The 15,187-nt window shown below is 38.8% G+C and overlaps 1 protein-coding gene across 1 annotated transcript in view; it reads left to right on the top strand.

Moving 5' to 3' along the window:
- Positions 1 to 13,877, top strand: part of LOC101847953 (dnaJ homolog subfamily C member 8) — a 21,733-nt gene extending 7,856 nt beyond the window's left edge. Inside the window, exons 4-9 of the mRNA XM_005097100.3 lie at positions 525 to 591; positions 3,672 to 3,766; positions 7,271 to 7,342; positions 9,096 to 9,187; positions 10,391 to 10,466; positions 12,105 to 13,877. Of these exons, the coding sequence (XP_005097157.1) occupies positions 525 to 591; positions 3,672 to 3,766; positions 7,271 to 7,342; positions 9,096 to 9,187; positions 10,391 to 10,466; positions 12,105 to 12,212 (510 nt within the window). The 3' untranslated portion in view covers positions 12,213 to 13,877. The remainder of the gene's footprint in view (positions 1 to 524; positions 592 to 3,671; positions 3,767 to 7,270; positions 7,343 to 9,095; positions 9,188 to 10,390; positions 10,467 to 12,104) is intronic.
- The last annotated feature ends 1,310 nt before the right edge of the window (positions 13,878 to 15,187 follow it).

Below are 15,187 nucleotides of genomic sequence, written 5' to 3'. Positions count from 1 at the left end.
GGGGGGATATATTGAGATTGATGATGGTTCTTCATGTTTTGTCTACTTTTGTTGAAGTGTATGGAAAAGCGACATTTGCCTGAATGTGTCAAATATTTTGGTAGTTATGTGCTTAGTCTAAATTTTTCCATGTAGCACCAGTTGTAGGAAAAAGTTTCCTTTTCACTATAAATTGTGTCTTAATTTTTCTGACGTTCTGTTCAATTACAATAGTCCCCACCTAAGATCCCTGTGCTTGGGAGCATGGAAAATGCAGGATGGGAGGCTTTGGTTTGCGTCTTGCATTATTGTGTCCATATAAATTATGAAAAGAAGGGATGATAAAACACATACCTTTTGTACTTCAGATGCAGATCTATGTTTTAATACCTAGTGTAGCGTAACTTTTCTCATCATTTAAACCCATCTTGAGTGATGCGATAGCTCTATTAAATTAATGTGGTTTTGATCCTTCTTTTTATTCAAGCATAAGAAATTTTGTGTATAACATATTTAAAAAATATTATTTTATTTATAATCCTCAGATGTCTATATTGGTGCATCCTGATAAAAACCAAGATGATCAAGACAGAGCTCAGAAATCATTTGAAGGTAACCTGATAACACTTTTTGTTATGAACATACTGCAGCTATTGACCCTGGAAGCGTGACAGCCCTATATGTAGGGCGTGAGCCGGGCTACCCAGGAAGCATGATGGCCTTATATATGGAGCCGACCTACTTTGACTGGGAAGCGTGAAGGCCCTATATAAAAGGCATAGACCCTGACCTTCTTTAATGTAAAATTTCAGTGTTCCTTATATATATTTAAATGACGTAGTAAATTTCAGGTCAAAGTTATAAATAGTGACCAATAAGTTTGCAAGTCGTTTTGACTTCATATCGGGTCCCTTGGCTCAGATATCGATTGATAAAATGATGCGGTCCAGCTGAAGGACTACATGCCATGTGTTATTACTTGAACTTGTTTCGCTGTGCTTCTCTACTATTTGTCGACTTCATCACATTTTGGGCTTTTTTTTGTAATTGTTTGGTCGCTTATCAATTTTGAATGGCTCATTCTATCAGCTTTGAGAAAAGATATGGTTTTATACGTCTGTTAGCTTCTGTTGAGCCGTAAATGGTCATTTTTCAGTAGCAGGTATAAAACTCAGCTGATACTCCCGTCAAACCCCCATGTTTACAACTGATCGGTCGTGGCAGCGGGGCATTTGGAGAAGGTTACTTCCGGTAAAACGGTGCGTGCTTCCAGGGTTAATTTGTAATTGTTTTCTTTTCCACATTTTCTCTGTGCATGGAGACTGGTAGTCTCTGTGTGTGGGAAAGGAATCATGAATTGAAAAGATATGTTTTTTTAGGCCGAAGGGCCAGAACCCAGATGGCCACTGGATCGGAAAAGTAAAGTAAAAGACATGTTATAACCTGTAACAAATAGAGGGCTGTCTATATGTTGTTTTGATATTACTTGCAAGGTAGAAGTATATTATAGTTGATCTTTAGTCAAAACATTCTCTGTAGATATATGAGCATTTATGTATGTAATTGAAACATTATTTAGGTTTCATTCATTTTACTATCTTTACTGTTTGTTTACTATTTGTTTGCGTGCTATTTGTAACAGTTGAATCCTCTAAATATTGCAAATTTTGTCAAATACTCGTATTATGAAGGTCTTTGAGTATGCCATGGATGACAAATTTTGGAATTGGAATTTTCTCATAAATTTGTGTAAAAATCACGATCGGTCAAAGTGATTTAAGCTTGTCCATACCAAAATAAAATTTTACTCATAAAATAGTCCAGGAGTTGTTTTCGAGTGATTTTTCAGCATGTTAAATAACAGTAAAAGGGACTGCTTTTTCTTATGTGGCTCACTATAACAGGCCAAGTTTTATTTAGCTGCCCAATCCTTTTACAACTTTTTTAGTTTCCTGTTGTGGGTATCAGCTTTAAACGGGATCCCATAATTTATGTTGCTTGTGTTGGTTGAGCTCAAGAATTCGTTCTGCTCTTTGGCATTGAAGTGACATGAAGAGTCATAGCTTTTTATTTCCATTTTATGTTCCTGTGCCGTGGATCTAGACTGCTCAAATCTCTTTATTTTGAAAACGTTTTTCAATAATGATACGAGAAGTTTTGTTGATAATATCATGGGCAGAGATGTGGTAGTCATTCATATGTGTGGCTGTGATCCAATAGTCTATGCTGGGCTCAGTTCCAAATTTTGATAGAAGTATGATGGGTATCATAACGGTTGTCTTGCAATATAGCTGTAGGGCTGCACATGTGTAGATCCCAGTTTGTACATGTTCAAATCCCCGCTGAGACATTCTCATGGAGGGATGCTGCTGCCTCCTTTGTCTTTTGAGACACAAGAAATTCCTGTTTATGTCCCCTGACTGGAGTGGCTGTGCTATGGTGAAAACTCTCTAGCAAGCAAAAGTGTACTCTATGAATGGCTGATGGGATGGAGTTTGTAAAGTACAGTCAAACCTGCTCTAATGAAAGCACCATGAAAATGGAAATATATTGGGAGAAAGCCAGGAAATCAAAGGGCTGCCAAGAATTATGAATTTGGCAGAATTGTTTAGGCTCACTTTTTAAAAAATTGTCAGTTTTGCTCCCTGCCCCGGATTCAGATTTAAAGAAATGTATTAGCTGTTCGACTTTCAACCCGTCCCCACTTTCCCGATGTTTAAGTTAGGAAAAATCAGATCCCGACAGTCTACGTCACTACGTCATGCACAGCTAACTTTAACACCCTCTGTGCACTGAGCCCTAGTAGTCACTCAGTAACACTTTGCCCTTAGAAAAACATAAGCTGGAAGAAAGGCCAACATTAGTTTGTGACAAGGTGTTAAAAATTCTTGCACCTGTGCTTTGTAGGTGATGACCTAATCAAATGAGAACATTTTTACCCCAAAAAACCCACAGTTGTGCGGCATATTGAATAATTGTGCAGTGATGTACAATTAATATTTAAGATCCAAGGCTTATGACACGTTCTGTCGGGGTTTTTTTGTTTTTGCAAGAGTCAAGTCAACAGTGAAAGTACCCCCCACCTTTCTTAACATTACACTTATCTTAGAACCCCAAGGAAAGGGACTGTCCATGACCATGGTACGATTTTTATCTTGCTTTTCTCTTTATTTCTACTTCTTTGCTCTGACTTCCTTTAGAAAAGAAAAAAACTCTTTGAAAATGGTTGCAAAATCCAGGAGGGAACCTGGGGAAAAAAAACGAGAAATTTTTTTCCACTTGTTGAGTTGGAACCCTGTATAATGATACGGTGTAAGACGTCCACCTGTTTAAGTCAACCGCTTTTCTCCTTAACAGTGGTGGCTGTTTTAGACAACTTGGACTGTACTTACAACCTGCACCATGCTTCAAATGGTGTGAACCTGATAAGGACGTCACACTCATTAAAAGCACTCTGTTAGCTCCGTCGGTATCATGCTAGACTCCGGAGCGGATAGCCCTGGTTTAAATTCCCATCAAGTAGTTAATGAACTTGAGATGTTTTGTGGAGTTTTCAAGGCTGTTAACCCAATTGACATGTGTCTTATCTTTTTAATTAGCCAACTGTCTTGAAAGGGGCATTGAACCATTACACTTACTTACTTTACATTCATAAAACATTTTTTGGGTGTTTTTTTTGTTTGTTTGAGCAGCTGTGAACAAGGCCTACAAAACACTGGAGAATGAGGAAGGTCTCAAAAGATGCCGTGAAGTGGTGGAGGAGGCAAAGACCAGAACAGATGAAATGGTGGGTTGTGATGTTGTTTCCTTTTATTTACGCATTTCTTGTTGGGACTGCTACCAAAATTTCATTTTAAGGATTTTGTAACAAAACATATATATTACAGTCGAACCTGCCATGAAGGCCACCTCTGTAAGACGGCCACCTCTACAAACAGCCACTTTCCACCCCCCCCCTTGCGTTTTTACTATATAGTTTCACTGTGTAAAAGGGCCACCCGTCCAACGCGCCCATGGCCACTATATTTCAACACACAACCATAGCTGCCACTTCTCTGCTAAATAGTGGAAACTCCGCTTCATCTAGTTTTTCCCTCTACTTTCCTCTTTCCTCCGCAGGACCACTTTTGATCGCAAATTGTGATACTTTTTTTACACGTGGAAAACACCGAACTGGGAGTGAGATAAAAACGTGGCTTGCACATGTCCGGCCTTAGATTCCTACTTCCAATCTGTGCCTAGCGCTAGTTTCACTTTGTTTATTGTGGAGCGACACTGTCGATCAAGCATTGGGGCGATAGCGCGCCGAGTTGTCATTGAAAAAGACGGAATCCGACAGAAATTGATGCAGAATGTTAAAATAAATGGAGCTTGATTGAGAAAGTAGACGGTGTCCAACTTCAAAAGTTCATTAGAAAATTGAACAAGCCAGATGCTGCGCTTTGCATTTGGTGCGATAAAGAAATCTTGTTGTACAGCGGCAAAGGTGTTGCCTCCTTAATCCAATACTGCTCTACATCATTGCACAAGTCTAAAGTGAAAGAAATATTTTTATGAGACACTAGTTGGCAATAAACACTGGATTGTTAGTCACCAAGCTGGGTCAAATGCTTGTTAGTCAGCTTAATGTCTTAGTTTTTTTGGGGGGTTTTTTCAAATACATTTCAATTCGGTATGGTTAACCAATATAACTCTTTTCCCTTCCAAAAAGATAGATGTTTCAGAATATTGCCCCTGGATCTCACTGGTTTTATTGCGGCCTTCGGAGAGTGTGCATACGCCTTCATGTGAATTTCCTCTGTTTTTGAAATTCCTGAGTGGCAGCTATGACAACCCCTATCACACCAAACAATAACACCTGTCTTAGACGGCCACCTTAGGTGACTCCATTACATTTTGACATAAATCATGCATTGGCCCTTGGTGTTCTGGGAGAGCGTCATAATCCAATCAACTGTCGTTGTTGTAAGGTAGTCCCTCCAACCGGTCATGTTGCGTTGGCCCCTCCCACTGTTGACCAATAGGTAACACATTTTCAGCTGCTGGTGAGGTAACCATGTGATCCCACATAACCCATAAGCCCCACCCAGAACTCATACACAAATCGTAAGGGAGGTGAATGGTTACTGTTTACCCAGTCTGTAACAAAGTAACAATTGACGTCAACGTGAACTTGCGACAGAAGCGTCGCTCGTTCTCCGGGTCAAGTGGTTGCAACCCATTAGTTTGTTTTAACATGGCACTCGGTCTTGCTCGTCTGACACATTTCGTTTTATTGTCACCCTTGCACAAAATGAGCAACGAAATTTTTAAAAAGCAAACAAAGAGCAAACCAACGAAAATAGCAACAACAACAATGCTGCAACCTTCGGTTGGGACCTCAGAAGGGAATTGTTTGTTTTCTTCATCTTGATCAGTCCTGCTTAAGACAGCCACCTGTCTTATAAGGCCACTATTCTGCTTGACAATGTGTGGCCGTCTTACACAGGTTCGACTGTATATGCTTAAGGTGAAAAACAGAGAAATAAAGCTTGTTATTTACGTTCTGTTAGCGGATGAAGAAAGTATTGAATTGAAGTTGCTTAAAATCAGCAGTTATGGGACATTTTCAGACCAAATATTATGAGGCAATCAGAATATAGAATTTTCTCGAGATATGATAGAAAAATGGTGAAAGTTTCAATACTGGAGACAAGCCATTATATCTTCAAGCTTATTTTCTTCTACACTCTTTTTTGCCACGGTAAGAAATAACATCTCAGACAGGAGCTGTCGATGCCGGTGACGAAAATGTCGTGTGTCCAGCAGTCTTAGTTTCTATAATAATATAAAAGTGGAATTTTGGAGAATTTTCATGACTGTCTAAAATTGGCCTGGTCCAGTTGCAGATAGACATAGTAACATTGTTATTGCCTTGTAACTGAAATTTGTTTAAAAGGTAAGTTAAACATTTCCATGGCCGAGAAACATAGTCGTACCCAAGAAACATAATCAAAGCCTTGAAATTTGAACCAAGTTTGCTCTGTAGCCCAGAGTGTAAGAAAGAAACATTCTTAGATATTTTAAAATTTTATCAGGGTTAGTGACATGCCTGTTGACATGATTTTTATTAGTAGCAGAACTGCGAAGCATTTTCCTGGTGTTAAGGATCTTTTTCTGTTGTGTTTTAGATGTTTGTATTTCATTTATTGTTCAATTTCTGTACGGTATCATATACAGTCGAACCTGCCCTGACAGCCACCTCCATAAGACGGCCACCTGTACAAACGGCCACTTTCCATTTCCCCCCTTGCGTTTTTTCTGTATTATTTAACTGTGTAAAACGGGCACCTGTCTAACGCGGCCGGGGCCACCATATTTTAACACACAACCCCTATCACACTAAGCAATAACACCTGTCTTAGACGGCCACCTTAGTGACTCCATTACGTTTTGTCATAAATTGTGCACAGGTCCCTGGCGTTGTGGGTGAGCCGTCATAATCCAATCACTTGTCGTTGTTAGGTAGTCCCTCCAACCGATCATGTTGCGTAGGCCCCTCCCACTGTTGACCAATAGGTACCAATTTTCAGCTGCTGGTGAGGTAAGCTTGTGATCCCTCATAACCCATAAGCCCCGCCCAGAACTCATACACAAATCGTACGTGAGAAGAGTGGTCACTGTTTACCCAGTCTGTAACAAAGTAACAAAGGACGTCAACATGAACTTGTGACAGAAGCGTCGCTCGTTCTCCGAGTGGTTGCGACCCATGTGTTTGTTTTAACATGGCACTCGGTCTTCTTCGTCTGATACATTTAGTTTTATTGTCACCCTTGTGCAAAATCAGCAACAAAATAAGAAGAACAAACAACAACAAAAACAACAACAATGCGGCTACTTTCGATTGTAACTTCCGATGGGAATAGTTTGTTTTCTTCATTTTGATCGGTCCTACCTAAGACGGCCACCTGTCTTATACGGTCACTTTTCTCCTTGACAATGGGTGGCCGTCTTACACGGGTTTAACTGTAGTTATGAGGATGCCCCAGCAAATCTGCTCCCAAAACTTTTGTGGCATTTAAACGTTTTTTGCCACAAAGAAAAGTGTGATAGGTGTCTATTTAAATCTTCAGTCTATTTCAGACCGTTTCACTTTTACTCCGCAGATTAATTTCAATTCCTGTGTCTTACCATGATTGTGTTGGACCAGCATGACAATGGTCTTGCAGTTAACTTCTATGATGTATGTTCCCTGTGATATTAATATTATATTGTATGATGTTCTATTATTCGATTTATCATTGTGAAACAGATTCGCCTAAAAAAGAAGCAGCTCAAGAAAGAAGGCAAGCCACAAGACGTTCCTGAGGACAATGTTGACAAAGTGAGTTTAGAATTTTCACTGTCTTTTTATTGTGTTCTTATCCTTGGACTTAAACACACAATGTTTGGTTAGGGGACCTAAGCTCTTTAACTCACTCACTACTTACCACATGAGACTCTAGAGACCCTCCACTTCTGGCATTTTCATATATGAATTTCATGAAAGACATTTTTATTAATATCAGAATGGTCAAAATATGTTGTAGTATTCTTTAATTGAAATTTATCATTAAAAAAAACCCCAACAACCCAACCTTTCAATTTCTTTTTTTTTTCCTTTTCGTTATAGATTTTTTAATATGTCAAAATTTACAAGGGTAGATTTTTTCCCTTCAAAACCTCTCTATTTTCTTTCCACTCGTGTCCCATCAACAACACATCACTTATGAGACAAAAATACAGGGAAACATGATTTTACATACGTAGATGGGAATATAAATAATTCTGAAGAGGAATTGTGAAAAGAAACACTTTTTAGCCAATGTCAGTTACTTTTGTGAGGTAACCCTTGAGATAAGATCCTGATTTTGTGGGGCTGGAGCAAAAAACCAGTTTCACAATTGTCTCTGTTTTTGCTATTTTTATCTACGTCGCTAGTAGATCTAGATCTAGTGGAAGGTCACAGGGCAGAATTGAAATAGAAGATTGCTTTTAACTTTCACTTTGAAACTTCCTGTTGAAAATCGGTAACTGTTTGATGGGAAGTTTTCTCCAATAAATAGATTCTGCTACAAAAGGGAAGCAGAAAGATTGCTTTTTTGTCTTGTTGAATTCTGAAGGAGACGGCATGCCGTTTCATGTCACAATTAAATAGAAAGTCACGATTGACACATGTGAATGTGACCTTGGTAATTAGTTGATATAGACAGGCACCTGGAAGCCTACTATAAGATATCTCAACATGAACAGATATTCATTTTCCACCTGAGGACGGGGCACAGCTAATTAAACTGTGACATTCACAAATACTTTAAGGTGGTCTGGTCTTGAAGCTGAGCATACTCTCCAGACTTACAGAAAATGCAACAAAGTGAGAGAAGTTTAGCCAACCTCTTTGTGTTAAAGTGTAGGGGACTTTCATTTGAAGGACAGAATGAAACTGGGTGGTTGGCGGGTGCTCTAGTGTTGTTTGCTCCTTTTTCCCTACCAAACATCTATCGTCCTTATCTCTCGTCCTTCATTTGTGTGTTTGTTACTCTCTTGTAACACCTCTAATATTTGACACTCAAATGACCTTAGTGTGTTGCCAGTGCTGCAAAACTCTTACTAAAACAACAAAAAGCAGAATAAAAGAAGACAAACAGGATTGAGTCTCGAAATTCTCTGTTGGAATATCCATTTTAAGATATTTTCCTTTTGAATTCAGTGGAAGTTTGATGTGTTAACATGCTGCTGTTACGTTGTTAGTACAACATCTAATGGTAATTTGAAATAGGATTTTGTATTGAACAGGTTTTGTAAGAAAAGTTCACTAGGTTCTGCATTATACATGAGTTACAGAAATAAACTTTTACTGCGTGCTCCAGTAAGTAACAGAAAATGGCAAGACTATGTCAAGATTTTTTATATCTTGTGTTTAAGGATTGTAGTCTTCAATGATTTATTTCACATGTTTTTTGTTGGAAATCAAATGCACATGTAAGTACAGAAATGAGAACTGGTGTGTTGAGCTGTGAATTGTGACCTCCTTTCATGCACACGCTTTGAAAACCCATGTTTTTTTCAGTGGCTACATTTCTGTTCTTGATTTTCAGTACCGTCACGCTGTATATGTACAAACATGTAAGCTGTTTGCCGACCTGGAAAGACTACGTCAGGAAAGAGAGGCCAAAGACATGCATGAAAGGTTGACCGCATTTACTTTCATTCCTGTTAACTTTTTTTATTTGACTCAGTGCTTTCAGAACTTGTTTACTTTCATGAATGAGTGATAGATTTTTTATCTGGTGTCTTCTTTTTTTATTCTTCGTATGTGCATTTAATTTGAGTCATCTCCATTTGCTGTTGTCAGGTTAATGATAGCTGGTCACTGGTAGACTGGGTAGCAAGCGTGTCTAACTTGTAGACAGTTATGATTTTTACAAGCCTTTTCCAAGCTAATGAAATGATGCATGTTTACCTGTTGAGTGCATGAGTGCCATTTTTTATGTGATAAAGAGTTGGTTGGGTTTTTTTTCTGTTTGTTGGTATGATAGCAGAAAAAATAGGGTAAAGGATGCAGAAAAGAGGGTCATAACTTTATTTTATCAAGGGAAAATAAGTATGTGCTTTCGTGGATTCGTCACATTAGGAGATCATGCTAATAGAAAATGGTAAATTTGGTCGTCCCAGATCATCTATCCTCATTGACAATAAACTCTTGTATTTCAAATGAATGGCTGGAACCTGATGAAGTTACCTATAGCAGGGTATGCAGCCAATTGGTGTTTGGGTGTCATTTGATTTAATGTGATTATTTTTTATTTTGAGGCCACTAGTCCTAAAATAAATCTCACAAAGACAAAATTCAAGGAACATATAAATATATTTTAGTCCAGAGACTCCATATATTTGCTGGGGGCTGACCACCTCAAACTTAGTTTGGTATTTTTACCGTAATTTAAACATTGTTGGGTATTTTTACCGTAATCTGTCCAAAAAATATTTCATGTTATTATCTAAAATTTCAAGCAAAAGCAGTGTAGCAATTTTAAAATGTCTTCAAAAAGTTAATAATGACAGTATATATGACATTTGCAAAGTCTATAGTGCATACCTCTGATTAGAGAACACAGCATAATCAGTATTTTGGCTGGGCTTGAGGGGTCAAGGACTTCAGTATTATCTTGGTTAGTGGGAAGTGAGGGCCAGAAATAACTTATTGCTGTAAGGATTAAAATAAAATTTAAAAAGAAAAAAAAAAAGATTTCTGTTTGACAAGATCAATTGACTTTGCAACAGGAAACAGTATATTTTTATTTACACCTGACAAGTATATTTTATTGTATGTAATGCTATACTGGTGTTTGGAGAAGTAATTTTGTAAATTTTCATGTTGCTGTCATTACAGGAAACGTAAAGCAGAGGAGGAAGCAGTGGAAGAAGAGAAGAAACAGTTTGAAAAGGAATGGCAGAAAAACTTTGAGGTGAAATTGTCTGAGCACATTTCTCTCTCTCTCTCTCTCTCTCTCTCTCTCTCTCTCTCTCTCTCTCTCTCTTTCTCTCTCTCTCTCTCTCTCTCTCTCCCTCCCTCCCTCCCTGCCTCCCTCCCTCCCTGTTTGTGTTTTTCAAGAGAAGGAATCACATTAGGTTATGTGTTGTAGTTTGTATTTTGCATTTATTTGTATGTTGTGTTGTTTCTTTGTTTAAGGAGATTGAGGTTCAATGAAATTATTATATATTGTGTTGTTTGTGTTTCAGGAGAATAAGATTGGTTGAAGAGCAGCAGTTGAACGTCCTACTTCTTTTCTGTACATCTGCAGTTTCTGCCTGTTTCCTTGCGTTAAATGGCTGTTATCATAATGTTTAGCTTCTGTGTACTAAGGCAAAAATTAATAATGTGTTGTTTGTATTTGCCAAAAGAAGTAACATCGAGATATATGTTGTGTTGTTCGTTCAGGGGTTTCATTTAGTTTTGGGTTATGTTTGCTTTAGTTTTTCAGGAGAAAGTCAAATTGGTTGAAATATAAATTGTGCAGTGCTGTTTGTTTGTTACATCTGGTTATATGTTCTACTACATTCGGACCTGCCATGACGGCCACCTGTACAAATGGCCACTTTCCATTTCCTCCTTTGCATTTTTTCTATATAATTTAACTGTAAAACGGGCACCTGTCCAACGCGGCCACGGCCACATTATTTTAACAAACAAACCCTATTACACCTGTCTCAGATGGCCACCTTAATGATTCCATTACGTTTTGTCATAAATCATGCTTTGACCCCTGGCGTTGTGGCGGAGCCGTCATAATCCATTCCCCTGTCGTTGTTGTTAGGTGGTCCCTCCAACTGATCATGTTGCGTAGGCCCCTCCCACTGTTGACCAATAGGTAACACATTTTCAGCTGTAGGTGTGGGAAGCGTGTGATCCCTCAAAACCGAGACGTGTTATCAGCATGTCTCGCTCATAACCCATAAGCCCCACCCAGATCTCATAAACAATTCGTGAGAGGAGTGGTCACTGTTTACCCAGTCAGTTACAAAGTAACAATGGATGTTGACATGAACTTGTGACAGAAGTGTCGCTCGTTCTCCGAGTGGTGGCGCCCCATGTGTTTTTTTTACCTGTGCCATAGCACTTGGTCCTCCTTGTCTGACACATTTCCATTTTATTGTCGCCCTTGCACAAAAGCACCAACAAAATTAAAAAAATAAAATAAAACCCAGCGAAAACAACAACAACAACAACAGTGGGGCTGCCTTTTGGTTGGGACCTCAGAAAGGAATGATTTGTTTTCTTCATCTTGATCAGTCCTGCCTAAGATGGCCACCTGTCTTATAAGGCCACTTTTCTCCTTGACAATGGGTAGCCATCTTACACAGGTTCAACTGTATTTGTATGTTTGTCACATCAGGCATTCAGTTGCGGTAGAGTCTGCCTTAACCAAAATGTGTGGGATCACCGGATTGTCGGTTCAGAGAGAAAAAGAATGGCGGAATTTTTTTTCCTTAGGGTTACTGCTGTTTTTTGGTTTAACATTCTTCGATGGACTCCACTTTGTATGTTGTGTCTTTTGTGTGTCACATATAGTTATTCTAAATGTTTTGTTGTTTATTTGATTCAGGCGAGTCGGTCTGGGCGGGTGGACAGCTGGAGGACCTGGAACAAGAAGCCAAAGAAAAGCTCGAAAGGAAATCTGAAACCTCCAAAACTGAAAGCGGAAAAACGCTGATGCTCTACCTCCCTTCCCACCCCCACCTCCTTTGGTATTTCTCCAATATTTTTGTTCTCCTTTGTATTTTTTGGACTGTTGTCTTTGTTGTCTTGCTTGTTTATTAACACCCCACCCCCTCCCTACAGTCACTGTATTTCAGTGTTTGTTTGTGGTCCCCATGTTTTGTGTTACAGAAGTTTTAAAGTCTATTACATGCAAAGATTGCTGGACAAGATGTGTTACGATATAACTGCTGTTGAAGTGGATCTGCTTGCAGTCTCAGAGTCCTGATCAGGGATATAGGGATGTTAGTGATAGGGGGTGGGGGGTCTTGTCATTTCAGGTTGTCAGGTGGGTGGTGCACACCATTACCATGTGGTGTGAGGTGGACATTTTATTGCACTGTTGAGGGAGGTTTAATGGAAGGGGGTTCTTCATTTAGGTATTGGGGTTTGTACAATATACAAAGAATAAAAGTCCATGGTGCACTATTTTTGCTGCATGTGCATACAAGCAAAGACAATGAGAGGTACCTGTAAGATTGGCTACGGCATCATCTGTTTTCTAATGTTTTAGGTGTGACCTCATGTGATGACATTTTCAGCAATTTGATGATGGGGTGTGTTTATTGTTGGTTCAGTGCTAATGGATTCATGGTGTAGATCTTGTCCACATATGACATAATTTGGACATTTGGGTTTATATTCCCTATCTTTCTCACCTTTTAAAAATCATTTGGGCGATTACGTTTTGCAAGAGCTGACGGCCGTCTGCAAGACTAGACCTGTGTTTATTGATCACTTGCAAGCCTAGCAGTAAAGTAATACTAGCAAATTTGGTACGGATATGCACATTTTTTATTCCGGAGTACATACCCATACAGTGCTTATGGCTAAAACCGTTTAAAAGAATTAGAACCAGGTGATTAGTGTGACGTATATGTAACGTTATATAGGGAACCAGGAGCGGCAAATTTTGCTTACTTCCATGACGTCCATGGTATTGCACAAAGCTAAAAATTACACGTTTTCATGACCTACCAAGTTCGTGATGAGGCAAAAAAGCAGTTAAGCATTTCTTTACTTTCTCTTGTTTCCAAACAGACCTGATTATACTGTCTAATGTGTGACAGTTTTTGGTACCAGTTACTGTATACTGATTCCATGGCAACAGTTATATCAATATTTTTTTGTACAGATATAGGAAGGTCAATGTTCATCAGTGTGTAGTCTGTATGTATCTGTCTTGTGATAGTAAAAAGATGGTAGTGGTATGATCACTATGGGTGTTTGATTGTGCTACTGTACTGTCCGTGAATGCATCTGTGTTCAAAGAATTCTTAAAGTTTATGTACACTCTCTGTCTTAACAAATACCAGACGAGAACCAAGTGGGATTTGGGGGATTTTACTTGTTTGAAGATGTTCTCATAATGTCACAGCTTGGGCTGTCTAATAGTCTATCAATGTATCATGCTGGGCCACGGTGAGGATGGCCCGGATTTTCACAATGTGGGCTTCTTGAACATAGGTTGTTTTGGTAATATTGAAATTCAAGTCTCTACATCAAGTTTGCTCGGTCCTATCGGAGGAGGGCATTAAATTGGGAGGCGCTATTTCTGTCTAACTTCATAGGGTTGAAATGGGTTTCAAACCAATAATAAAATTATTTGATTTATACATCACAGTCCGTTGAAGTTGTTTCTGTCAGGGTGGGTGGTTAGCTGGTGCTCTGGTGTTGTTTGCCCTTTCTTTTCTCTCAAATGTCTGTTGTCCTCATCTCTCCTCCTTCTGTTTTGTGTTTTTTACTCATTTGTAACACCTCTAATATCTGGCATTTATGTGGCCTAACTGTGTTGCAAGTGCCCTAAAACTCTTACTAAAAACATTTTGTGCCAGGAAGCTTGGCGAGTCTTATAAGTGGGAAACTCTCTAATGTGAGTGGTATTGTGTTGAGACGTGTGAATCTATGCACTATGTGGGCATTTAAGAGTTCCAGTTTTTACTCATCTGAAAGTCATAGCATGTGTATTATTTTTATATTTTGGGTGCCCCTCTAATGTAGATTTACAAACAAAAACTTATATAAATATTTGAAAACCCAATTGTGTATTTTTTTGTTTTTAAGTGGGTTGTATTTCAGGTCACTAACCATTTTAGTGTAGAACACTCATCAAATATTGAAATTAACTGATGCAATTGCTGATCACTGTTATTAAGTTGTCTTGTGAGTGGTGGGTCCAGGCAAATCTTTTTTTTCCCCTTTAACCCTTTTGTTGCCAGGGGGTATATGTTTGTATTGTCAGCACTGATTTTCAGCTGAGCTTGTAACCTAGGACAGCAGCTGAATGTCTCAGTGTTAAAGGACGTGCGGTCTAGATCTAGTGCTCTCGTGACATACATTCGGACACTGGGTCTTCAATTGTTTCACTTTTCTTATTTCCTACTTTCTCCCGTCTTATTCATAATTTGGAATAACCTGCATTTCTAAGTCAAAAAGGGAATTTATTTGCCTTTTTAAAGTGATTTCGATGTTTACATTTTAGGAGAGCATGCGGCCGCCCCAAAGCCTAGATCTATGTTAATCGATCGCTTGCAAGCCTAGCAGTAAAGAAATACTAGCAAGTTTGGTACCGATATGCAATTCTTTTATTCCCAAATACGAATCTACGTAGCACTTGTGGCTGAAACTCCACACAGAAGAATTAGAGCCAGGTTATGAGCATGCCGTACATGTAACGTCATATTATGTAGGCAACCAGGCGCGGCAAATTTTGCCAACTTCGGTACACGGTACCGCGCTAAAAATTGTGCATTTTCATGACGTTCCAGTTACGTCATAAGGCAACAAAGGGATAAAAAATGCTCTCATTTTCTACAGAGTAGTATCTTGAATGGGACAGAATGCTTTTGAAAACCTGATTGGGGTTTAAGTAACAGTAAAAAAAAAAGATGTAATTTCACACTGATTGTCTGAAACAAAGAAGTCTGGTAG

The sequence above is a fragment of the Aplysia californica genome, unplaced genomic scaffold (genome assembly GCF_000002075.1).
Source record: "Aplysia californica isolate F4 #8 unplaced genomic scaffold, AplCal3.0 scaffold00146, whole genome shotgun sequence".
Lineage (NCBI taxonomy): Eukaryota > Metazoa > Mollusca > Gastropoda > Aplysiida > Aplysiidae > Aplysia > Aplysia californica.
This window is presented reverse-complemented; position numbering and strand designations above follow the sequence as displayed.